Source organism: Hemitrygon akajei, chromosome 11 (assembly GCF_048418815.1).
Source record: "Hemitrygon akajei chromosome 11, sHemAka1.3, whole genome shotgun sequence".
Classification (NCBI taxonomy): Eukaryota; Metazoa; Chordata; class Chondrichthyes; order Myliobatiformes; family Dasyatidae; genus Hemitrygon; species Hemitrygon akajei.
In genome coordinates this window covers 39,029,828-39,055,529 of record NC_133134.1, presented here as the reverse complement: position 1 = coordinate 39,055,529, position 25,702 = coordinate 39,029,828, and the positions used below count along the sequence as shown (strand labels likewise).

At 42.2% G+C, this 25,702-nt stretch overlaps 1 protein-coding gene across 2 annotated transcripts in view; it reads left to right on the top strand.

Moving 5' to 3' along the window:
* The window catches only part of LOC140735498 (monocyte to macrophage differentiation factor 2-like), a 103,938-nt gene that overhangs the window by 24,464 nt on the left and 53,772 nt on the right, over positions 1-25,702 (top strand). For both annotated transcript variants that reach the window (XM_073060657.1, XM_073060659.1), the window contains exon 3: positions 21,276-21,357. In XM_073060657.1, coding sequence (XP_072916758.1) covers positions 21,276-21,357 — 82 coding nt within the window. The remainder of the gene's footprint in view (positions 1-21,275; positions 21,358-25,702) is intronic.

Genomic DNA, 25,702 nt, shown 5'->3' with positions numbered 1-25,702 from the left:
AAAAAGAAAGACATCTCCTTCGTCCTGGAATGAAAAGCCTCATCCTGAGAGCAGATGAGGCGGAGACGGAGGAATTGTGAGAAGGGGATAGCATTTTTACAAGAGACAGGGTGGGAAGAGGAATAGTCCAGGTAGCTGTGAGAGTCTGTAGGCTTATAGTAGATATCAGTAAATAAGCCATCTCCAGAGATGGAGACAGAAAGATCAAGAAAGGGGAGGGAGGTGTCGGAAATGGACCAGGTAAATTTGAGGGCAGGGTGAAAGTTGGAGGCAAAGTTAATGAAGTCAACGAGCTCAGCATGCCTGCAGGAGGAAGCGCCAATGCAGTCGTCGATGTAGCAAAGGAAAAGGGGGATGGATACTGGTATAGACTTGGAACGTGGACTGTTCCACAAAGCCAACAAAAAGGCAGGCATAACTGGGACCCATACGGGTGCCCATGGCTACACACTTGGTTTGGAGGAAGTGGGAGGAGCCAAAGGAGAAATTATTGAGAGTAAGAACTAATTCCGCTAGACGGAGGAGAGTGGTAGTAGAGGGGAATTGGTTAGGTCTGGAATCCAAAAAGAAGTGAAGGGCTTCGAGACAGTCCAGGTGGGGGATGGAGGTATATAGGGACTGGACGTCCATGGTGAAAATAAGGCGGTGGGGGCCAGGGAACTTAAAATCATTGAAAAAATTCAAAGCTTGAGAAGTGCCACGAACATAGGTGGGAAGAGATTGAACAAGGGGGGATAAGACAGTGTCAAGGTATGCAGAAATGAGTTTGGTGGGGCAGGAGCAAGCTGAGACAATGGGTCTACCTGGACAGGCAGGTTTGTGGATCTTGGGTAGGAGGTAGAAATGGGAAGTGCGGTGTGTGGGAACTATGAGTTTGGTGGCAGTGGATGGGAGATCCCCAGAGCTGATAGGGTTCCCCTTGTCCTCACCTACCACCCCACCAGCCTCCAGGTCCAACGTATAATTCTGCATAACTTTTGCCACCTCCAACGGGATCCTACTACCAAGCACATCTTTCCCTCCCCCCCCTTTCTGCTTTCCGCAGGGATCACTCCCTACTCGACTCCCTTGTTCACTCGTCCCCCCCATCCCTTCCCACCGATCTCCCTCCTGGCACTTATCCTTGTAAGTGGAACAAGTGCTACACCTGCCCTTACACTTCCTCCCTCACCACCATTCAGGGCCCCAGACAGTCCTTCCAGGTGAGGCAACACTTCAGCTGTGAGTCGGCTGGTGTGGTATACTGTATCCGGTGCTCCCGGTGTGGCCTTTTATATATTGGTGAGACCCGACGCAGACTGGGAGACCGTTTCGCTGAACACCTACGCTCGGTCCGCCAGAAAAAGCAGAATCTCCCAGTGGCCACACATTTTAATTCCACGTCCCATTCCCATTCTGTAATGTCTATCCATGGCCTCCTCTACTGTCAAGGTAAAGCCACACTCAGGTTGGAGGAACAACACCTTATATACTGGCTGGGTAGCCTCCAACCTGATGGCATGAACATTGACCTCTAACTTCCGTTAATGCCCCTCCTCCTCTTCTTACCCCATCCCTGACATATTCAGTTGTTTGCCTGTTCTTCATCTCCCTCTGGTGCTTCCCCCCCCACCTTTCTCCCGAGGCCTCCCATCCCATGATCCTTTCCCTTCTCCAGCTCTGTATCACTTTCGCCAATCACCTTTCCAGCTCTTAGCTTCATCCCACCCCCTCCGGTCTTCTCCTATCATTTCGCATTTCCCCCTCCCCCCACGACTTTCAAATCTCTTACTATCTTTCCTTTCAGTTAGTCCTGACGAAGGATCTCAGCCCGAAATGTCGACAGTGCTTCTCCTTATAGATGCTGCCTGGCCTGCTGTGTTCCACCAGCATTTTGTGTGTGTTGTTTGAATTTGCAGCATCTGCAGATTTCCTCGTGTTTGAATTAGGGACAGTGTGGGGATACAATAGTCACAACTATTTCAGTATACAGTATGTGTAAAGTTGGTCCACACTGGTCAAACTGGACCCATTGGAGGGTGTGGTAAAACAAAGGACCCTACGGAAAATCCTGGCAATCTGGAAAATGTTCCTCAGCCTCTGCATGACACTTTGACTGAACAGAGGAGCAATTTTAGTAATAGACTGAGACAACTGTGCTGCTCCAAAGAGCGCTATATGAGGTTATTCTTACCTCAGCCATTAGGCTCTATGAGTCAACCTATAGGCTGGGAAGTGATGACCCCTCCCTTCTGATAGACTGTTTGTGGTAACATTTTTTATTTTTTCTTATTTCTCTTCTAACATTTGTATATCTGTGCACTTGTAATCTATTGTGACACTGTAATGTCCTTTGGGATCAATAAAGTGTCTATTGGTATCTGTACAAATAAGCCCACTGCACTTCATTTTTTAATGTAAATACAATCAGGAATCCTTGAATGTCCTTGTCAAATTGAGTGAGTTGTTTGTCAAAATGTTTTACCCCTACAGGTTCTCAGCTTCCAAACTCCCAATTCAAGTGCAGCCTGTACATATAACTTGACATTTGGAAGACTGGTTGTATGCGCTGGCCAGCTGCTGTAGGACTGCAGGCTTCTTTTGCTGTGTGGGAACTCCGATTGCAGCTGCATTTCTGACTTACAAACTGCTGGGGTTACAAACAGTTCACAGGATCCCTGCCGTAACCCAGAAAGGACCTGTATTGAATTAAAGATCTCAATCTTGTAGCATTGCTGATAATTAAGCAATACTTTTACTGGCATTTACAAGGAAATGTTGCCTGTGGGATCCAGTCTATTACTGTTGGAAGTCATGTAATATCAACTGACTTCAAAATGCAAGTGTCTAAGGTAGCCGCTTCTACTGGTCTGAGAAGTAGGTGTATTAAATGTATTAATTTAAAACATTCCATCTTCCTTTGCTTTAAGTTCTAAACTTCCAGTTACCAATTTCCCAGTATTAATAGTGTAGATTGGCATCTCTGTGTGTACTGAAACCTTTAGCTGGGACTTCTCTGTTGCTGTCCTCCCCAGACTCCAACTTTGCATTCTCTGTAAATCTGAGCTCATCCTAGACTTTGCTTCCCATATCCCCATCAGCATGAAAGTCTGATGTCAGGTTATTCATTAACCTGACAACCCCACAAACTCTGTTTGTGCTCCTTTCCAGTGGCTTTCATTTTCTGGTTCTGTATTGATGACTAATACTGGGAGTGAGTGCAGGCTCAAGCTCGTCCTTCAATTTGATGATCTTCCTCCTCAGTCCATTCCTGCCCACTGCTCCACTTCTAATGAAGGGGCGTTCGGTGGAATCTCTTTTTCTGTCTCTCTCCTGATCCTGAGTGTTGTCTGAATTTTCAGTTTTTATTTTAAAACAGAACACTTTAAAGTGACTAATTCTTCAAAGGTCTGTTCAAAATATAGTGCAAAAAATAAAAAAAATAAATCCACATGCTTTATCTGAGAATTTCTGTGGTCTATTGGAACACAATTTAAAGTTTGTTGTACCTTGACTCAGTTCTGTTCTGTGAGAAGCTGATGACCTCAATATTATTGCCCAGTTCTGCAAAAATAGTGCTGTACAATTGAAACTAAGCCTAGCTCAGAGTGCAGCAATGTTGCAAAGATTTCAAGGCCTCCAGGAGATTCTTTTGCACAAAGAATATGCATCCAGCATCAATGTTCTTCTTCACCAGCCTGTTCTTCACCTCCTGTGAAATTAGGAGCACCCTCCTCCCTTCCTGCTCACATTCCTGAAGCAGTAGGAAGGAAGCAGGAGGAAGCTCACATTCCTCCACTGTCGCTGGAAGAATGCTTCTTGGATTATTTCTGTGTCTTTAAGGCTGGCCAGCAAGATTATGGCCATGAGTTCAATTGAACTCGTTTAACAGAATAGCACTTGCTGGAACTGACATAACACAGTTCTGGATCTTCTCAGTCTTTATCAACTTTTGTAAACTCATTAGGGTAAGACACAGTGCTCCATTAAAAGGCCATAAGGCAATTTCTGAGCCAATGTCCTTATGAACAAAGGAGAAGTTGGTTACATGTGCATTGTCAGAAAACAGGTACACTACATTGATGTTTCTGGAGCTTAACAAGTTTACCTCAATCTAACTTTTGTTGGATAATAACTGTACTTAGACCTATGCATAAAAAGGTGTTGAATATTCTATGTATTTTTAAAATCTACCGTAGATCTTAAACTAGGATCTTCCCAGCCTGAAGCTCATACCCTTAGAATGGGGTCACATTTTCCTTCATGCTAATGTTCTTTGCTTTGTGGTGACCCCATCAGTGCACTTTGGCAGCCTTCCTTCCTTATAAGTAGCAAGCCAGGACCAAAAGCTGCTGCTGAATGGAGAATTAAAATGCCTTGAAGGAAATTGCTGTGCAATGGGAATACACTCCAACCCGCAAAATCACCTTTAATGCCAAGTTAGTATTGATCAAAGTTTGGTAGGCTGTGTCACTTTAAAGTGGAAGAAACATGAAATGGCTGCATTATAAATCTTCCCACAATCGATGTTTAGTGGCACTTTACACCAGTACAAAATGGCTTTATCACATATAAGATATAATCTGTACATTGAGAGAGCGGTGCAAAATGGATGATGGTGACACAGAGTGCCACCTGCCCTCCAACTGCCTATGGTATCAGAGAGCATTTACATGATCTCTTCATCATCAACCCATTATTTTAACTCATTTGCAACATCACTTAATGGCACTCCCCATTTATTTAACTTCCCAATATCAGCTGCCAGCTGAACATCTGCAGAATGGAGATCCCATAGTTTCTAGCAGGACAGAGTTGTCAGTACTAACTGGGTACACCCCTGATGGTTTAATCCAACCTCACTATTGCCCTATTCTCCTAGCATAAAACGTAAGTAATTAATGTGATCATACGCTTTTTATCCAATTGGATTAATTGTATCTATTAATAAAATTGCAGTTGTTTTCATCTCCAGTATACTTACAACATAAAAACATGCAAAATGTAGAAATGTGTGTATGTGTGTGTTTGTGTTGGCCCAACAGTAAATTGGCAATTAGCCATCAATTCCTGGATATTTCTGTAGATTTCTGGTGCTCACACAATCTCTGCAGAGGAAGAAGTTCAGTTTCCTTTGGTTGGCCATCTCATGTGCGTCCCCTCCATCACCGTTGTTCTTGCAATCTGGAACCTTCATTTCTTTAATAATTAAGACTGTAGGCTCCATGCTTAAACCTATTTGAAATAGATGAAGAGTGAGTGCTCGCCAGAATAACTAAAAGTACACCTGCTTAAGGTGATGTAAACATATCCAGTCATGCTGACTATTCACAGTATAGAACCTATTTTTTCTGAGGCATTCTATGGTTGTAACGGACATTATTAAAACAGTCATAGATGAGCATGTCTCCAGAAAATCATTTTCAGAGACTTCCCCAATCAGAAGCACTGGATAAACCATGAGATCCACAATCTGCTGAGAGCCAGATCAAAGACATTCAAGTTTGGTGACCAAGAAAGTTATAAGAGGTCCAGGTACGATCTCTGGAAACCCATTTCATGGGCAAAGTGGCAACACCAGATTAAACTTGAATCAACGAAGGACGCTTGGCAGTTGTGGCTGGGATTGAATACCTCTTATAAAATCAAATCAAGCTTTGCTTCCAGATGAGCTCAATGTCTTCTATGCTCACTTTGACCATCCGGTCATGGAGGAACCATCACAAACTCTCCCGTCCCCCAATGATCCTATGGTTTCAGTCTGTGAAGCTGGCGAGCAAGCAGCCTTTAGGAGGGTGAACCCACAAAAAGCATCCAGCCCAGACTGGGAGCCCGGCCAAGTGCCAAACACCCGTGCTCATCCACTGGCTGGAATGTTCACAGAGATATTTAACCTCTCACGTCAGCAGTCTCAGTTTCCCACCTGCTTCAAGTAGGCTTCAGTTATACCAGTGCCCAAGAAGAGCCTGGTGACATGCTTCAATGACTAAGACCCAGTAGCACTTACATCCATAGTAATGAACTGCTTTGAGAAGTTGATGATGAAACATACTAAGTCATGCTTGAGAAGCGACTGGGATCCACTCCAATTTGCCTACTGGCACAACAGGTCCACAAGAAATGCCATCTCATCGGCTCTTCATTTAACCCTGGAACATCTGGACAGCAAAGATGCATACATCAGGTTGTTCTTTATCAACTACAGTTCAGCATTCAATACCATCATCCCCTCAAAACAAATCAATAAGCTCCAAACCCTTGGCCTCAATACCTCTTTGTGCAGTTGGATCATCAATTTCCTCATTTGCAGATCCCAATTAGCTTGGATTGGCAACAACATCTCCACCAGCACAGGTGCACCACAGAACTGTATACCCAGCCCTCTGCTCTGTTTGCTTTACACTTATGACCATATGGCTAAGCACAGCTCCAATGCTACATTCAAGTTTGCTGATGACACCATTGTTGTAAGCTGAACCAACATATAGGAGGGAAACTGAATCTGGCTGAGTGGTGCCATAACAACAATCTCTTACTCAATGTCAGTAAGACCAAAGAGCTGCTTATTCATTTCAGGAGGAGGAAACAGAGGTCCATGAGCCAGTCTTCACTGGAGGATCAGAGGTGGAGAGAGTGAGCAACTTAACTTCCTCAGTGTTATTATTTTGAGGAACCTGTCCTAGGTCTAGCAAGTAAGTGCAATTACAAAGAGAGCACAGCAGCACCTCTACTTTAGGAGTTTGCAGAGATTTAGCATGACATCTAAAACTTTGACCAACTTCTGTAAATGTGCAGTGGAGAGTATATTGACTGGCTGCATCACAGCCCGGTATGGAACCACCAATGCCCTTGAACAGAAAATCCTACAAAAAGTAGTGGATATGCCCAGTCCATCATGGGTAAACCCTCCCCACCACTGAGCACGTCTACATAAAATGCTGTCACAGGGAAGTAGTATCTAAGTCAGAATCAGGTTTAATAACACGGCATATGTTGTGAAATTTGTTAACTTAGCGGCAGCCGGTCAATGCAAAACATGATAAATATAGAAAGAAAATAAATAAGTGAATTACAGTAAATATATATATGTATATTAAATAGTTAAATTAAAAATAGTAATGCAAAAACAGATTTAATAAAAAGATGTGTGGTAGTGTTCATTGGTTCAATGTCCATTTAGAAATCAGATGGCAGAGGGGAAGAAGCTGTTCCTGAATCACAGAGTGTGTGCCTTCAGGCCTCTGTACTTCCTTCCTGACAATAACAATGAGAAGAGGGCATGTCCTGGGTGATGGGAGGCACCATCTTTCTGAGGCACACTCCTTGAAGATGTCTTGGATACTACGGAGGCTAGTACACATGATGGAGCTGACTAATTTTACATCTCTCTGTAGCTTCTTTCAATCCTATGCAGTAGCCCCACCCTCCTTTACTAGACAGTGATGCACAACAACCCAGGACATGCTCTCTTCTCACTGCTACAATCAAGGAGAAGATATAGGAGCCTCAGGACTCACACCACCAAGTTCAGGAACAGTTACTACCCTTCAACCATCAGGCTCTTAAACCAAAGGGAATAACTTCACTTGCCCCATCATTGAAATGCACTTTCAAGAACTTCTTATCATATGCTCTCGATATTTATTGCTTATTTATTTATTATGATTGCTTTCTTTTTGCATTTGCACAGTTTGTTGTCTTTGGCACTCAGCTTGAATGCCCTAGTTGGGCAGTCTCTCATTGATTCTGTTGTGATTATTATTCTATGTTTCTACTGAGTATGCCCACAAGAAGATGAATCTTAGGGTTGTACATATATGTACCTTGCTCATCTGTTTACTTCGAACTTTGTAAAATCAGCAATAACATCCTACATTTATTTATTATTATGAACACTTTAAAACACTCCAACCTACACTGCTGAAATAAATAAATTTTGACATTGAGCTGCAATTCCTAAATCAAAGTAGTGAGTATCTTAAGAAGTGACAGAAGAGGTTAACAGTTGGCAGGTGGGGGGTTTGGTCCAGACCATAGTTCTTGCCATTTCAAACTCAATTCAAATAGACGATTTACTAAATTCATCTGCGTCACAAAATAGATTAAAGGTAAATTCAAGGCAGTTTGAATCCAATTGCAGATCTGATCAAAGTGGTTTGAAGCATTCTCAGAATCCAGCTCTACACAGAAAGTACACAAAATGAATGTGAAAAAATAATCACCTTGTATTGGTTACTATAGCAACAATAATGGCAATACAGATTTTTTTTACACTTGACTAAAGTGATGGAACAAAAATCTTGAATCTCAAATGTAACTGAGGCATGGTTTAAAAGTGGTTGCTTGGTAACCACAGAACAGATTGAAGGGCTAGGAAACAACTGTTTTGCATCTTTTGTATTAAATATAGAGAAACTGCAATGTGATGCGAATGTAGATTGGTAGAAGGATAGTGGTCTGTAATTATGGCATCTTTTCACTTAACTTCTAGCTCAGAGAATGAACTGACTACAACCTGCTTACTTGAGAGGCACTTGGGTCATTTAATCACAACTTATTTTTAACAAGTTAGGAGAAGATGCAATAATTATATTGATTTTCTTTACAGCTTTATCCTGTTTACTACTTTGTTCTCCTCTGACGTCCCAACCACAGGGCCTCTCATCTGTTCTTTCTCAATTCATTATTTTTGGCTGCCTTCCACTTTTTTCGATTGCTTTCATTATTCCTGAACATTACTTCTACAGACTCTCAGTTTAAGTAGGGGCTGGTCAGGGGGCAGTGGGATGGGACAAGAGCATTCTCACCATGTATGTGCCTTTGGCAAAGTGACAGTGTGGGCGTTCACCATACAAGCTGATCTGCTTGATGTGAACATTCTTCCACATGTCCCACATAATTGTGTGGTCAATACAATGATTATCAATTGCTCCACAAATCCTTATGGCATTCCCTTTGATCAAACTATTGTGTGTGTGTGTGCACGCACACATGCAGAAATATAGAAAATGTAACATACCACCAACACATAGGAGCCATTGGCATTTGGTGTGGTACTAAGAGTGTCAACTCCATTCATTAGGAGCATGTGGAAGCCCAGAGAAAATAGAGCACTGTACTGTACTGTATACCTGCCTCCCTGTGGCAGAATCTGAGGATCTCGCATTGGATTTATCAGTTACACCAGAACACACGGAATTGGTATGGAAACAAGTCATCCTTGACACTGAGGGACTCCGTAAGAAGTTTGCTTTTTTTCCTGGTAATGCTTCTATGATGACCATGCATCTTTTTAACACATTAAAGGGTAAGTTTTCACAGTTAACCTTTCTATCATGAAATGTAAATTGCCAGTTATTGCATAGGCCACTCTCAAACGAGAAAACCTGCAGATACTGGAAATCCAAGCAACACACACATAAAATGTGAGAGGAACTCAGCAAGCCAGGCAGCACCTATGGAAAAGAGTACAGTCGAGACTGGGCTGGTCATTCAGATCACTGCATATTTATGTCAGTGGATGGAGCAGTATCGAGTGATTCTACCTTGCTAACTGCTTACACCATCGCATAATTCCAATAATAATAAATGGTCTCGATCACTTAATTAGATACCAAAATACTGGGTATTTTTCCTGATGTGATTAGTTCTGCAGATTGATCCTTGAAAACCAGTATGTTTGGATACTGTAGTCAAAGGGACAAGCTGACAGCTAGTGAATTGTGAACAATATTTAGACCTTATGATTGTTAAATTAATGTAAAATTTTAAACTAACAGGAGTAATATTCTAAATGAACTTAGATGAAAATCTTTTTTGAGGTATGGAGATTTAACAATATTTTTATTCATCAGGCAAACCCCTATCTGAACATGCCAACTCTAATTAGTCCCTAACATAACAAGATCCCCATTATCCACAAACCAGCAAGCTTAGAGTATGGTATCAGAGCAAAGCAAGAGTGCTGCATTAACATCTGTTCAAATGTAAATAGTTTTAAAGGAGAATCTAATTTACTCCTCAATAGTCACCGCTTCTGCACAATTTTTCCCCTGTTTAGTCACTATGATCTTTTCTCAGTAGGTTATTGCTTCTGTCAAGGCATATTTGAGCCACCTATTTTGTCATGAACTCCATCTCTACTATTATTATGAGTAATTATTGTAAAAATAGTCACTGAAGTTATATTACAACATGATTTCAATTCATGGAACTTCTGTTTTGCATTCTAAAGAGGCATTATGTTGATCTGCTTTCCAGTCACGAACTATGAAAACATGGTATTAGTGATAGCATTACTGGGTTACTGATCCAGTAGCCTAGGCTAAAAATACAGGGACATAATTTCATATCCGCTACCCTTGCAGCTGGTGAATTTGTCAGGAAACGTAGAGGAGGCTTGACCCAAATGCAGAGCAGCAGAGACGATTCGGGGTGATTGATAATATACAGCAAAATAACAAGCCACAAGAAGCCACAAACAAGTGATAACAGATACTGAACTAACAGGCAACAAGGTAACTGAAGGCAAGGAGCAACCGGCTGGTTTGTATGAATGAACAAGGATTGTGGATGAGAGCTGGGTTTAAATAGGCTGCAGGTGATGAGTTGGAAATGAGTGATTCCTGCTCGCTGGGTGGAGACTGGGAGATGCCTGCTTGTGCAAGCCTGACAGGACCCCTGCCTCCTTCCTGGCACCCAATGGCCCAGGGCGATCCCGATGGGTCCAGTGGAACTCTTTGATGAAACTGGATGGCACCCAAGACCTCTCCTCTGGGCCATACCCTTCCCAGTCAACCAGGTACTGCACACCCCCCCGGTCTTCAATGACATGAATATCAACTAGCGCATCGTATACACTGGACCACTTTCCAGCATCCTTGATTCTGAAGGTGCAGACTCAGATCAATTCAGTTGTCTCATGGACATCGGGCTTGAGGCAGGACACATGGAAGGTAGGTGTGATTCTGGGGAACATTAGAAGCTGGAGATGGTAAGTGACTGGATTAATGTAATGAGTGATCTTGAAGGGACCAATGATCCAGGGCGAGAGCTTGCAGGAGTCAGTTCGCAGTGGTACATCTCAGGTGGACAGCAGACATGGTCCCCAGGCCAGAGTAGCCTGGTGGCATCAGGTGCACTTGTCAACATGGTTGGCCCTCTGGGTCCTCTTCCAAGCATTCCAGAATTGATGAAACAGGGCCCTGGTGGACAGGACCCCCACTGTTGGCTACTCCATGGGGAACAACAGAGGTTGGTAGCTATGAAGAACTTCAAAGGATGACGTACCCATGGCAGAGGAGGTGTGTAGATTGTGTGACAGTTCAGTCCAGAGCAGATACTTCTTCCACTTGTAAGGGTTAGAGGTGGGAAAGCATCACAGGAACTTCTCCACTTGCTGATTGGCTCTTTCTAACTAACCTTTGGTCTGTGATGATTAGTCACAGGGCCAGTTCACTAAGTTTCAGAGGAGGGAGCAGAAGAATTGCCAGAAGTGGGAGACAACTTATGGGCCCCAGTCCGACAGTGTCCATGGGGAATCCGAGAGTGAACCACATATTGCAGAACCAGGTCTGCAGTCTCAGTGGCTGACGGAGTTTTGTGGAGCAATAAAATAGGCTGCCTTGGAGAACCAATCCAACACCATCAATATCACTGTGGCACCACGGGAAGGTGGCAAGTGCATGATGAAATCCATGGCAAACTTGGTCCATGGTGATGTAGGGCCATGGGTGTCAATGGGCCAGCAAGGGCAGTAGGAGCACAGAGGACCTCTGGTTGGAGGAATTGGATAGGCACATTGAGGGCAGGCAATGATGAACTGATGTACATTTACAATCATGGCAGGCCATCAGAACCAGTGTGGAGCAGGCACTGTGTAGGGTCTGGAGCATCTGGTTCCTGAAGTCCCAGATGATCAGGGCAAAGATCTGGGAATAAGGAATGTTGAATTGCGGGTCAATTTCATCTGGGTTTAATTGTCATGCGAGGGTTTCCACCTTACTATTTCTGGAGTTGGGTCAGTAGAATTGCTCAAAGAAGAGGGCTGAGCAAGCCTGACAATGGTTAAATTGGTGGGTCTGTTATATGGATATGAGGTTCTGGTGGTCAGTCCAGATCAGGAAGGGCTTGGTGTTTCCCATTAGCCAATGCCCCCATTCTTCCATGGCTCATTTATTGGTGAGTAGCTCCCTGTCTCCTACTCCATAACAGCACTGTGTAGAATTGAACTTGCATGAGAAGAAGGCATAAAAAAAGCATGTTCCTATCTGGTTCACACTTGGAGAGGATAACTCCAGTGTCCACGTCAGATGTGTCCACCTTTCCAAAAAAGGTCTAGAAGAGTTTGGATGGCAGAGAATGGGAGCAATGTTGAAGTATCTCTTCAGCTCCTTGAAAGGGTGGTCCACAACAGGAGACCAGGTATCCCTGAGGTAGGTGATTTGCTGAGGGAGGTGTGAGGAGTGGCAAGTAGGCTGTGGTTTCTAATGAAATGGCAATAGAGATTGAAGAAGCCCAATAAGGACTGTAGCCATTTGAGAGAGTGCAGGTTGGGGCCATTCAAGGTGAAAGGGCCTAACACAGAAAGCAAATGACAGGGGTGTGGAACTGCCATTTCGCTAGCTTACAGTAGAGTTGGTTTTTGAGGAGACACTGAAGGATTGAACAAGTATTGGGGGTCCTTGGAGAAGATGAAGATATCATTGAGGTAGATGAACACATACCTCTGTAGCACATCTCAGAGGATCTTGTTCATAAAGACTTGGAAAATTCAAAATGCATCGCCAAGTATTCGTAGTGGCCTGTGAGTGTGTAACCCTCAGGTTTGGCTGATGGTGTAAGTCTAGGGGAGACAGTCTCTGGCCCCACCAAACGTGTGAAATCTGAGGTGCAAAACCTCTTGTTTGGGAGGATACTGTGTGATCTGATCCCCGTTACCATGAAACAACAGAAAGTACACCATATGTAAGTCAACGAGTTAACTCTTTAATTCTTAATTTGACTAAAGGGTTAGTAAAGAAAAACAAAAAGAAAAGGGCCCATTTTAATGAAACGGTCTAAACATGCACATTGGAGCTCACAGTTTCCCTTCTGTTGGTCCTCCATCAACTTCCCTGGGCTTCATTGACTCCCGGCCCCACTCTAAGTCCACTCCATCTTGCTGTCTACAATCTCTCCTTTCTGGCATCTTCTCTCTTCATCTCTCGCTGAACAAAAATAAACCTAGATCACCTCGCTCTCAGGCACACAACAAGAAAAAAACACTCCCTTCATTGGACGATGCACATTTCAAAGCCCCCGTTATCTCTGGACATAACCCAAACACTGCTGCTACAGAAAGACCATTACATTAGCAGTGAAACCTTTCCCGGGGTGTTTCAGGTGTTATGAGCACCATCTTCCACTCATCTCCTTGGTGACTGCAGATCCGGTTGTATGTATTTCATAGGTCCAGTTTGGTGAAGATCTGGGCCCTGCAGAGTGTTTCAGATACACTATTCATCAAGGGGAGAGGATAGCGGTTCTTATTAGTAATATTGTTGAGTCCACAGTAGTCAATGCAGGGACTAAGACACCAGCTGGGGATTAGGATGGCTGATTGAAGTCATGCTTTACTGCTTTGGTGATGTAGTCATGTGGTCAATGAGGTGGCAGAATGCTGGCCTCCCTTTTCCTGGTACTCCTGTAGGTCAATTGTTTCCCCATCTCCATGGATTTACGGGGTGAGGTCAACTGAGTTTGCAGGTAGTTCCCCAACTCACCAGTGAACTGGATGACCAAGCGAAGTGACAGTTGTGAGTGGAGAACCAGGAGTAACCCAAGATGAGAGAAGTTTTGAGTAAGTTGATCTGGAGGAATTGGATGGAATTGTGGTGCTCTCTGATGCTCATGTGCACAGCCTGTGTTTGCATTCTGACTATCCCAGACCCCAAGGGACATCCTTCATTGGTGGTGATGCAGAAAGGGTGGAGAGACAGACTCGGTAGGGAGTCGAGTCCAAGCTGCGCACACAAAGTGACCCGTCTAAAAAGTTGTCTGCTGCGCCAGAACCTCTTGTGTGCATACAACCATCAAGGTGTGGAGGAGGATAGAGAGAGAGAGTTGGGCTATGGTGGTGGAACAAGAGACTGGAGAGAGCTTACCATGGAGATAGAATGCCCCTTATCTCTACCAAGTTCCTGGATGCAGTGGGCATTTGTTGCATGGGAAATAAGTGGCTGCTCAGTGAGTGCATGTTTTTTTCTGCATTGACGCTTATGCTCTTGGGGGGAGGGGGTGTGTTTGTTAAGGGAGCTCTCCCTAACTGCAAGGGTTCTGAAGATGTATAATAATAAGGGTCCTGCAGCCTGAAATGGTTCTCAGAACAGAAGTAGGGTCCTGGCTGATGACCTGGAGGATGGTTCCATAAGATACTTGCTAATTCAGAGGGCCAGAGTGATAAGTCTTTTGAGGCTGGTGGGCATCTCCCAACAGACAGCTCATCTTTCAAGTGCTCTGCGAGGCCATGATATTAAAGGAGCAGCAGTGCTTCCACATTCTAGCTGTTCTCCACCATGAGGGTCCTGAGTTCCATGGCAAAATCCAGCACCGTGCATGAGCCTCAATGCAAGCAAAATGTCTAATCCACTGCCTCTCTTCCACTTCCTGGATGGTTGAAAACTGGGAACACCTCAGTAGTAAAATCTTCATATCAGTTGCAAATGGGAGTTTTATTGACCCATTTATCAACAGCCCAGGTCAGAACTTGCCCAGTCAAGAGAGGGATAATGAAGGCAATCTTGGTTTGGTCCATAACATACAGGGAAGGCTGGAGCTCGATGTGTAAGGCGCACTGGGGCAGAAGTTGTGGCATTAAGTTGGGGATCCGTCAAAGTGTCTGGGCACCAAAATACAGGGCTCTGCAGAAGGAGGATGAATGGTGTGGGGTTGCTATAATGAAGTGGAGAGTTGGTTGAGAGTGCCAAGCAGATGGTTTTGTCGTGGTTTCTCGTGCCCCACAAATGACCAGGAGACGCAGAAGTTTCTTCAAGAAGTATTAAACTTTAATTTGCAAATCAAAGCTGGGACAGTCATTGAGCTAGTCGCTGATTGCCCACCGATCCTTGGACATAGCATTTTTTATAGCAATCTCCTGATTTAGTTGCATTAGCATATCCAATCGGTCTATAGTTGTGTATCACAAGTACATCCGCCACTATTGTTTATACCCATTGACTTAATCATGTTCTAATCTACATCTCTTAGCTACCTCTCATTAACACACCATTGTCTTCTACATTCTTAAGATTTCGTTCTCCTACAGAATTAGATACATGCATAGCAAATAGCAAGTTTCAAAACTGACTACATAGTTTTGGTTACACAGCAAAATTTATACTCCAATAATGGTCGGTGGTTTCCCGCTCCTTCTGGATCAAGTGTTCTAGTTGACGGACAACTTCCTTTTAGGCAAGCAAACTCTTTTGGGTCAGTCGCTGGTTCACCCACTGTGTGAGGAAATGTAGAGGAGGCATGATGCAGAGCAGTGGCGATGATTCAGTGGTCAACAATGACTTTAATAATAAGTAGCAAATAGCAAGCTACAAGGGGCGACAAAACAAGTGAGAACAGATAAACTCACAGGCAACAAGGTAACTGAAGGCTAGAAGCAATTGGTTGTGGCTGGCTGGTTCACATAAATGAACAATGATTATGGATCAGAGCAGTATTTAAATAGGCTGCATACGATGAGCTGGAAATAAGTGGCAGGTGATTCCTGTAAGCTGGCTGGAGACTGGCAAGGCCCTGCCCATCCAAGCCTGACAGAAATTAAATTTAAATAATTAAATAATCTGGTTTAAAACAAAACACAGTAATGGTGACTATGAACATTGCTGATTGCTTTTCAAATTCCAATACAACTCATAATACCTCACTGAAATTGTGTTCCCACCATCACTGCTGCATCATGGCAGCACCGTGTAACTCCTACAGAATGTGCAACTACCAATGACCTCTGTCACCCAGAAGGACAAGGGCAACAGGTGTATGGGAATATCACTGTCTGCACATTCCCTATCTGAAACATTTATAATTTGGAAATATATAACTCTTCATTCTTCCTTGCTAGGTGTAAATCCTGGAACCTTCAGAGTTCAGCCCGATAAGACTCTAGGAGTATGTTCATCAGAAAGAGCGGAGCTGTTCATGATATGTTACCACCACCTCCTACTCAAGGGCAATAGGTGATGGAGGAGAATTGTTGACCTCACCAGTGATACCTTCATCCCTCAAATGAGAAATTCTTTTGTATGGACTTGATTTTTTTTATTTGTGACCAAACAGGGTGCTGTTTTCCACATGGAGCAACTTGTTGGTTGGTAAAAGTTGTAATTAATATGAAATTATTTGGCAGCTATTTAGGGTCTGGAGATGGTAATTTCATTCAGGACAAACTGGTCCATTTGACCAGCCTTGAATATTCGTTCCCCTCCACGAGCAGGGTACCGTGGATCCAGTGAGGAATATTTACTAGATGGTTTCTTCCTTAGAGACCTCTCATACTTGGAAAGTCAATGGCAACATGGCCATGTACAATCCAAGTTCTGGAACCACTTTCACCTCATACAACAGAGTTTTCTAAGAAGACTTATCATTACTTTCTTGAGCAAATAGAATAGGATGTCCTGATCCCTTTACATTGCTCTTAGCATTGGCTAATGGCTTGGCATACCAGGATGTAATATAAGATCATCTTCAAAGATTTTTTATGTTAATCTGGAACAGGAATCCACATCAAACTCAGCAGCTCCCCAAAATGTAGGTTTCAATTGGCAGTCCTTAGTCATGTTCATTGTTATTTTACTATCCATCTTCCGTAAGGTGCTGGAAAATACTAGTCCAAATTAAGAGGCCTACACTGCTACATATAAACTAGGAAGAGTTGATTATACTGCTGTTCAAGCCTGTTTCATAAATCATTGCAGTTTTGGCTGATCAGTTATCTCAAAACTATCTTCATGATACCTTTTGCATCCAGAAATTTATCACCTTAAATTAGTGATTTGCCTCTGCAATAAACTCTAATGGCTTACCATCCTCTGAGTGAAGATGTTCCTTTTCATCTATGTCCAAAATGCCAAGATTTTAGCAGTGTTGAGTTAGATCCCTTTTTCTTGGCAATATAGAGCTAATTAACCCAATCTCTTTTCAATGTCACAAGAAATCAGTCTGGTGAACATTGCTCCCTCCCTCTATGGCAAGTATATCCATGCCTAGGTAAGGAAGCCATAACAGTAGGCAATACTCTAAGAGGGATCTCACATTTCACCTTGTTATTGTAGCACCTGCAAATTTTCTTGCTAAGGCGGCCCACCTACCATTTACCACCCTAACTGCTTGCTGCTCCTGCAAATTAAAAGTATACAGTGCTAAGACAATATTCTTCTCACTTTCTCCCCAGAGACAAGCAATTCTATATTAAACAATGGTAAAAGAACACCAAGTAGTTTGTCAGATAGTCACTTCAGCCATTTCCTGACTAGTATGCCATACTGGCCATTACTGACTTACTGCTAACACTACTTCACCACCAATAGGAACATCTCCCAGTTTAATTCAAGGTATTCGAATAAATTGACAGGATAAGGCTTGTTGGTTCCAATATGCAACAGTTCAATATTGATGACTTGCTTTGACAGGCTACTCTATACCAATATCTCATAGAATAAAATACTTAATGTATTTGCCCTTGTGCCCTCTGGTTTATTTGTCACTGCCAATTCAACATACAGAGTAAACTCTTGGTTTCTCACTTTCATTAAATAAGTTACAAGCAATCTTATTTGTTTCTATCATGAACCATCTCAGTTCAATCATACAAAATCACTGTAATTCAGTTCACATCTATACGCTACCAAGACTTCTGGAATCCTATTCCAGTATTTCTCCTTTTAACGTACTGGGGAATAGTAATTCAAATTAACAGCAAGAAAACTTTACTAAGGTAAACTTCCAGTCAATGTTTCTCTCTGTGACCTCTCCACAGAAGCTTAGACTCTAGCAATTTCCAACTAAACATTGTTGCAGAATATAGAGGGTAATTAATCACATGGGGCAAGTGGCATCAACCAATATTATGTTTAATACAGGTACTCTTTTCATGAGAATAATGAATATTTAATATTATTTGGAGGGCAAGATACATGAGCTCAGGATGTACCTAACTGTTAAACAATGTGGCCAGAATGGTGAAGTACTGGTAAAATAAGAAAATCAATGCAAATTCATTTACTTGTACTCTTGGTGAATTGTTAAGGCAGGACTGAGGTATAATTGGAAAATTAAAATGGTATAGTTAAGGCATGGTCCAATGCATGTCTGCCTGGAGTATGGCCTCACTGAGATCTGTACTCACCATTTAAACAGCTTAGGAAGTACAAAAGCCTGATGCCTGTCAGTGTCTAAACAATTTGGATGCAGATCCAAAGGTCCCCACAAAAATCTGAATCTCAACTCTTGTTCAGATGCCTAGATGTGTGTTTCTGTAAGCCTTAATTCCTTGAAGGAACTAGCAGGGGCACCTTGTATGGTTATTGTTCCATTTAAATATGCAGTTGTGTAATTACCCTCAATTAAATGGCATGAATCCTACTTGTAAGGTTTCTGAATTAGGTTGTATGTATTCATGCAGGATTCATTACATAACCTCTGGTCTGCTCATGTTTTGCCTTATGCATGCCAAAGAAATAGCATTAAAACCATGCAATTTGTTTAGTGTTCCAGTGATTTTTCCCCGAGATCAACCTGGGAGGTTGGTTTCTGATGACTCTGTGCAGTCCTAGAGAGCTGCAGTGCAAATTTCCTGGAATATTTTGATCACATGTTGAGCTGGGTTGGTGACAAACATACAGATCATCTGCTTGTTTCTTTACTTAGTCATGGCCCACAAACTAACAAACCAGCATTAGACCTAAAGCCTTCATCAAAGATTGCTTCACAGTCTGTACTCAATTGCTGCCAAACACGGCTTTGAGCTGGGAAACTTAAAACAGACTTATAACCAGCACCCTTTCGCTTTTTAATATTTTCTCAAATAAACAGAGTAGGATATGAGAGGCTGGAGGTGGAGTATTTTTCACCTGGTCCTTAAATCTCAATTTAAAATGCTCATTATTTCCACCGACACTTTAAAAGGAAAACAGAAAGAGCGTGTTCTAACAGAAACACAATTAAAGTAATGTACTGTATCTGTTTTATTCATCTCCCCAGCTTGAGTTACAATCAGTTTCTGCTGTAAGGGATTTTTCCACCTCTGATGCAGGGGTCAAAAGTCAAGCAAGGCAATAAAATGTTGCAACTTGAATATTTATTATTTGCGAATTAAACACAGTAAGTTGAGCTGGAAGTATAGGTTCTCATCCAGATGCTAAAAGTGATGAAATTCCAGAAGAATGAAATTACCAGGCCATTTCCCTTGAGGAGTTAGGAAGTTTTCTCCTTAATTTCTCCCTTACTGAGAATTAATTTGCTTCTTTTCCAAATATGCTGTTTCTCTCTGCTCTAGTTATCTGGTTGTGTGCCTGGCTGCTACCATATTCAGGCATTTTCCAGTTCCGATAGTTCTTTGTCTTAGTCTGCCTTTTATTTCTGTAGCAGTCAGCTCCATGTCCTGCCCTGTGAGCCTATTGAAAGCTTCAATTAGTTACGCAGAGTGTGTGTTCCCTGTAAACATCTTAGACAGTAGGCAGTGACTATTCTGCTCTTCTATCAGGCTGATTTCTGTGTTCTTCTCTTCAGTTTGAAACATGTAGCATTCCCTGAAAGTATAACTTCTTCATCAAAAAGCAAGTACAAGAAGGTCACTTAAAATGTCTAAAATCTGAAGAGTAAGCGGGTGAGATTGTGTTGTCAAGCTGCTACAGCTGCCATGGATAAATATTTTGAGAAAGTTGTTTAGGAAACCTATCCCAGGAATTTACATTGGTTAGTTTTTAAACCCAGGTTCATGTGAGTGTTACTTCTCATGTAATTATGAGGATTTAATTGTAATGGAATGTCTGGCCCCATGAGTTTGTGGAAATATTTTACCCTTTATGTTTTAAGTATTCAATTAAAACAAAAAGGAATTATTGTCCCCTCTGAGTGGTAAGGTGAATTGATCAATTGACCAGAACCCCATTCATCTCCATAAACATTCACTTCCTCTGCCTTCAGAGCATCATGTTTTCAGTACCATTTCCAAGCTCCACCATTGACCCTCACCAAAGCATGTTCCAAATCCTAACTTCATCTCCTACAAAGGCGTTAGACACCTGTACCTTCAAGGTCCTAGCCAAATCACGTTCCATCCTCATTTGAATAGGCTAAAATCAATTTGAGCATGATCTTTTTAATTGGGGATCAGGTTATTAATTGTGGTAGTTACAGCAAAGCAAGGGTTAACATCATGTCCAGATTTCAGATAGAGTGCAGACAGCCCAGCCGAGAAAGGTTTTTGAAAAGTTTACCTTCCCTTTTTTGCAGCAGGTTGCTGGAGTCATTTGGCTTACCAAGATGAGATAAGGATGTTATGGAAGGAGCAAGGGGCACACACACCAACTAAGGGGCATTTACTACTTCAAAGTATCATTAGTGGTTAGCTGGTAGTTTCTACTAACTCTTCACACTTGTATTGTGAATGGCAATTGGTCTTGTAAATAAGGAATTTGGATATACATAGTTTACCAAATGGTTATTTATCATATTATTCTGTATTAAAAATGTCATTTTTGTGTTCAGAGCAGTAAAATAAAGTGTGACTGAGAAACGACTGCGAGTTTTCAGAGCCAGGTTAATTGGCGACAACAGTTACATGGAGGTTCCACCGAGGTGGCCAACCCTTGACTTCATTACACATGAGAAAGAAATTCAGCTCCAGTAGCTGATCAGTCGTAAATCCCAGGGAGAATATACCAAGCATAATGAAATAAAATGGAACCTGAACTGAATCAGATCTCAGTGCAGCACTCTGGGATCAGGAAATTAGCAGTGTTAAATAATGTTTGAACTGTGGAGCTTGTAATATTGTCTCGTTATACATTAACACACTAGAAAGCTTTGGTAGCATCTGATTTATATACCACCTTGCTAATAGCCCGGTCCTCATACTAAATAAGAGAATATGCATCTTGGTGGTCATTTAAGAGCAACATTTGTTTGAAGGGAAACAGTCATATGATGTGAAGGAGTAGGAAAATGGCTGTAACTGGCATATGGCACAAATATGTGATTTCAGAGGTAAACTTTCATGGCTCAAAATATTATTTTCTTTACAGGTTTATGAATAACAGAGTGCCTGCCAATCAGAGATATGAACCCACAGAGTATGAACATGCAGCAAACTGTGCCACTCATGCAGTGAGTATAGTGCCAAACTTAGTTAACTTGCTGTCATATTAATTATTAAAAAAGTAATATGTTTGGTTAAAAGAATATTCACGTGCGTTTGTACTAACAGCAAAAATGTTCCTTGAAGGATGGTATAAATGTTGAAGAATAAACAGTCAATGTTTTGGGCCGTGACCCTTCATCGGAACTCCTGAAGGGTCTTGACCCGAAACATTGAATCTTTATTCCTTTCCATAAATGCTGTCTGACCTGCTGAGTTCCTCCTGCGTTTTGTATGTGTTACTTTGGATTTCCAGCATCTCTTTTGTTTATGTTACACAACATTTCAGGTTTCAGAAATTGAGCGAGTACATTCTTTCAGGGGAAATGTTAGACTAATTTACCATCATGTAATCCAAGGTGAATGTAATTTAAATTTCTTACCAACGTGGTTGTATGGCAATCATTGTCAACTTAACCCCATTGATTTCATTGGCCACTTTATTATTAGGAACTTCATATGGGTTTATTTTCAGCTCAGATGTAACCTGTGCCACTATTACACTATTACTGTGCTGAAAAATAGAACAGTCATTCTTGTTGTCCTGGGCAGTATTTGTCTCATATTCAGAATCACAGCAAAAAAAGAACCTCCAAGCTATCTGCCCGTCATCCCATTGCTCGATGCCAGGCTTAAGCTGCTGTATTTTCCATACTACAGTTCGATTATCCTGCGAAGACTTTAAAATGATGTTAGTTGGACCTCAGGTCATATAGTCAGAGAGGTAAGGTTGATGGAGTGTCAGGAGGAAGAAAGAAATGTTGAGGAAAGAAGGCAAGGAAAAGAAGTTCAAAATATATTTATTATCAAAGTATGTATTCATTATACAACCTTGAGATTCATCTCCTTGCAGGCAGTCACAAAACAAAGAAACCCCAAACGAACCCATTTTTAAAAAGACCATCAAACACCCAATGCACAGAGAGAGAAAGAACAAATTATGTAAATGATACAAGTAAGCAAATATTGAATTGAATTGGCTTTATTACTTACATCCTTCATATACATCAGAAGTAAAAATCTTTACATTATGTCTCTGTCTAAATGTGCAATTTATAGTAATTTATAATAGATAGTATGTACAACAGGACAGTCAGTATACCATAAAAATACAATTGTATCAGCATGAATTAATCAGTCTGATGGCCTGGTGAAAGAAGCTGTCCCGGAGCCAGTTTGTCCTGGCTTTAATGTTGCGATGCCATTTCTGGATGGCAGCAGCTGGAACAATTTATGGTTGGGGTGACTTGGGTCCCCAATGATCCTTTGGGCCCTTTTTACACACCTGTCGTTGTAAATGTCTTGAATAGTGTGAAGTTCACATCTACAGATGCGCCAGGCTGTCTGCACCACTCTCTGCAGAGTCCTGCGATTGAGGGAAGTACAGTTCCCAAACCAGGTAGTGATGCAGCCAGTCAGGATGCTCTTAATCATGCCCCTATAGAAAGTTTTTAGAATTTGGGGGGCCATACCAAACTTCTTCAACAGTCTGAGGTGAAAGAGGCTCAGTGTTGTTTATGCCAAGGAACTTAAAGCTGTTCACCCTCTCAACCCCAGATCCATTGATGACAATAGGGGTTAACTTGTCTCCATTCCTCCCATTGTCCACAACCAGCTCCTTTGTTTTTGCGACATTGAGGGAGAGGTTGTTTTCTTAACACCATTGTGTCAGGGTGATTTCTTCTTTATAGGCTGCCTCATTATTATTTGAGATTAGGCCAATCAGTGTAGTGTCGTCAGCAAATTTAATTAGCGGATTGGGGCTGTAGGTGGCGTGGGTATACAGTCGTAGGTATACAGAGAGTAAAGGAGGTGGCTGCGGACACTGCCCTAAGGGGCACCTATGTTGAGGTTCAGAAAGGCAGAGGAAATAGCTTCAGAACTGGAGTTCTACGAAAGACCTGGAGCCAGACGTCACTGCATTTGGAGCAGGCAACAGCCATGGTTTGTCACAAAACCGAGTAAAGTATGTGAGGACATAATGAGTGCAGTGGATAGAGGGGAACAGATGGATGTCGTATACTTGGATTTCCAGAAGGCATTCGAATAGGTGCCACACAAAAGACTTAATAAATAAGGTACAGATGCATGGAGTCGGAGGAAGTGTATTGGCATGGATAGTGAATTGGTTAACCAATAGAAGGCAGAGAGTTGATATAAATGGGTGTTTCTCTGGTTAGCAGTCTGTGGTGAGTGGGGTACCATAGGGGTTGGTGCTGGGCCGCCAAATACATTGATGATTTGGCAGAGGGGACTGAGTGTAGCGTAGCAAAATTTGCTGATGACACTAAACTGAGTGGAAAAGCAAATTGTACAGAGGATGTGGAGAGTCTGCAGAGGGACATACAGTAGATAGGTTAAGTGAATGGTCCAAGGTGTGGCAGATGGAATACAACATTGGTAAATGTGAGATCATCCACTTTGGAAGGAATAATAGAAGAGCAGATTATTATTTAAATGGTGAAAGATCACAGCATGTTGTTGTGCAGAGGGACTTGGGAGTGCTTGTGCGTCAATCGCAAAACATTGGCTTGCAGGTACAACAGGTTATTAAGAAGGCAAATGGAATGTTGTCCTTCATTGCTAGGGGGATTGAATTCAAGAGCAGGGAGGTCATGCTGCAACTATACAGGGTACTGGTGAGGCCGCACCTGGAGTACTGTGTGCGGTTCTGGTCTCCATACTTGAGGAAGGATATACTGGCTTTGGTGGCAGTGCAGAGGAGTTTCACCAGGTTGATTCCAGAGATGAAAGGGTTAACCTATGAGGAGAGATTGAGTCATCTGGGACTATACTCTCTGGAGTTCAGAAGAATGAGAGGTGATCTTATAGAAACATACAAAATTTTGAAAGGGATAGATAAGAGAGAAGTAGGAAAGTTGTTTTCATTGGTGGGTGAGGCTAGAACTAGGCGACATTGCCTCAAGATGCAGGGGAGAAGATTTAGGACAGAGATGAGGAGAAACTGTTTTTCCCAGAGAGTGGTGAATCTGTGGAATTCTCTGCCCAGGGAAGCAGTTGAGGCTTCTTCGCTAAGTGTATTTAAGAAACAGTTAGATAGGTTTTTACATAGTAAGGGAATTAAGGGTTATGGGGAAAAGGCAGGAAGGTAAAGCTGAGTTTACGGACAGATCAGCCATGATTTTATTGAATGGCGGGGCAGGCTCAATGGGCTGGATGGCCTACTCCTGCACCTATTTCTTATGTTTTTATGTAGATGCAAAGCCAGGCATCACTGCAGTTCAGTGTAGGGCTGAGTAAATGTTGTGGATCAGTGAGCAAAACCAGCCCTTGCCTCGCCTCCGATCCTGACATCCTGACTTTCTCAATCTGGCCTGGCGCTTAAATCGTCCAAACATTGGGTTGTTACTTGTTCTCGGACCACTCAGTGGCCTGGATCCCACTAGCATGATTCGGCCCATACCTTACCTTTGCCCTGTGTTTAAATCGATCAGACATCGAGACTTTCCTCACTCTCAGGAACACTGAAACTTTTCTTAGACCCTTACTTGTCATGACCAGGCCTTTCCTGTGTCTCCACCACCGCTTGTCTCCGCTTGCCATGACCATGACTTGCCTGTACCCGCACTTCCGCTTTTGGCACTGCTTGCCTTGACCACTCTTTGCTCGCCTCTCCATTGTTAGCATTGATCATTATTAAAATGTTATTAATAAGGTATATTGTAGTTCCCTTTGTTTATTTTTGCCACCCGTAAGTAGTCGCTGGGCATCACTAGTGCCAGCTTAAACCAGAAGGAAAGAAAAGGCAAGGTTTCAGGATAGGAGGCATAGTTGGTAAGGTTGAAACGTTCTGAGAAGATCAAGATGATTAAAAGTCAAGGATTGGAAGATCTTTTATCAGTTTGGAAGGGACTGTTAAGAGGTAGGAATTTTACAAAAGGAATTTGAAAGCAAGGATGAGAATTTTACATTTGAACATTGCTTAACTCAGAGCAAAAATAAGTCAGTGGGGTCTGTCATGTTTTAGTCAGCTTTGGGTTCATGTCAACACATTGCCACATAATATAGCATAGGATGCAAGCACTGACATTTCTCAGTGGAACAGATTTAGTAACAGAGATTGTGTTTCAAAAGAAGTCATTGAAATGAATTCGGATAATCTACGTCTTGATAATTATTAGTTATTGATTGAAAGTGCAGAATTTACACCAACTAGCAGTTTTACTCGGTACCACAAATGGTAGGTACAGAAATTGTCACACTTAGACATTAGTGTCCTCATCTAAAGATAGTTTTATGGGTTATTGTTCGATTAACATGACGGGAAATTTTGTTCTGGATGATTACATTATA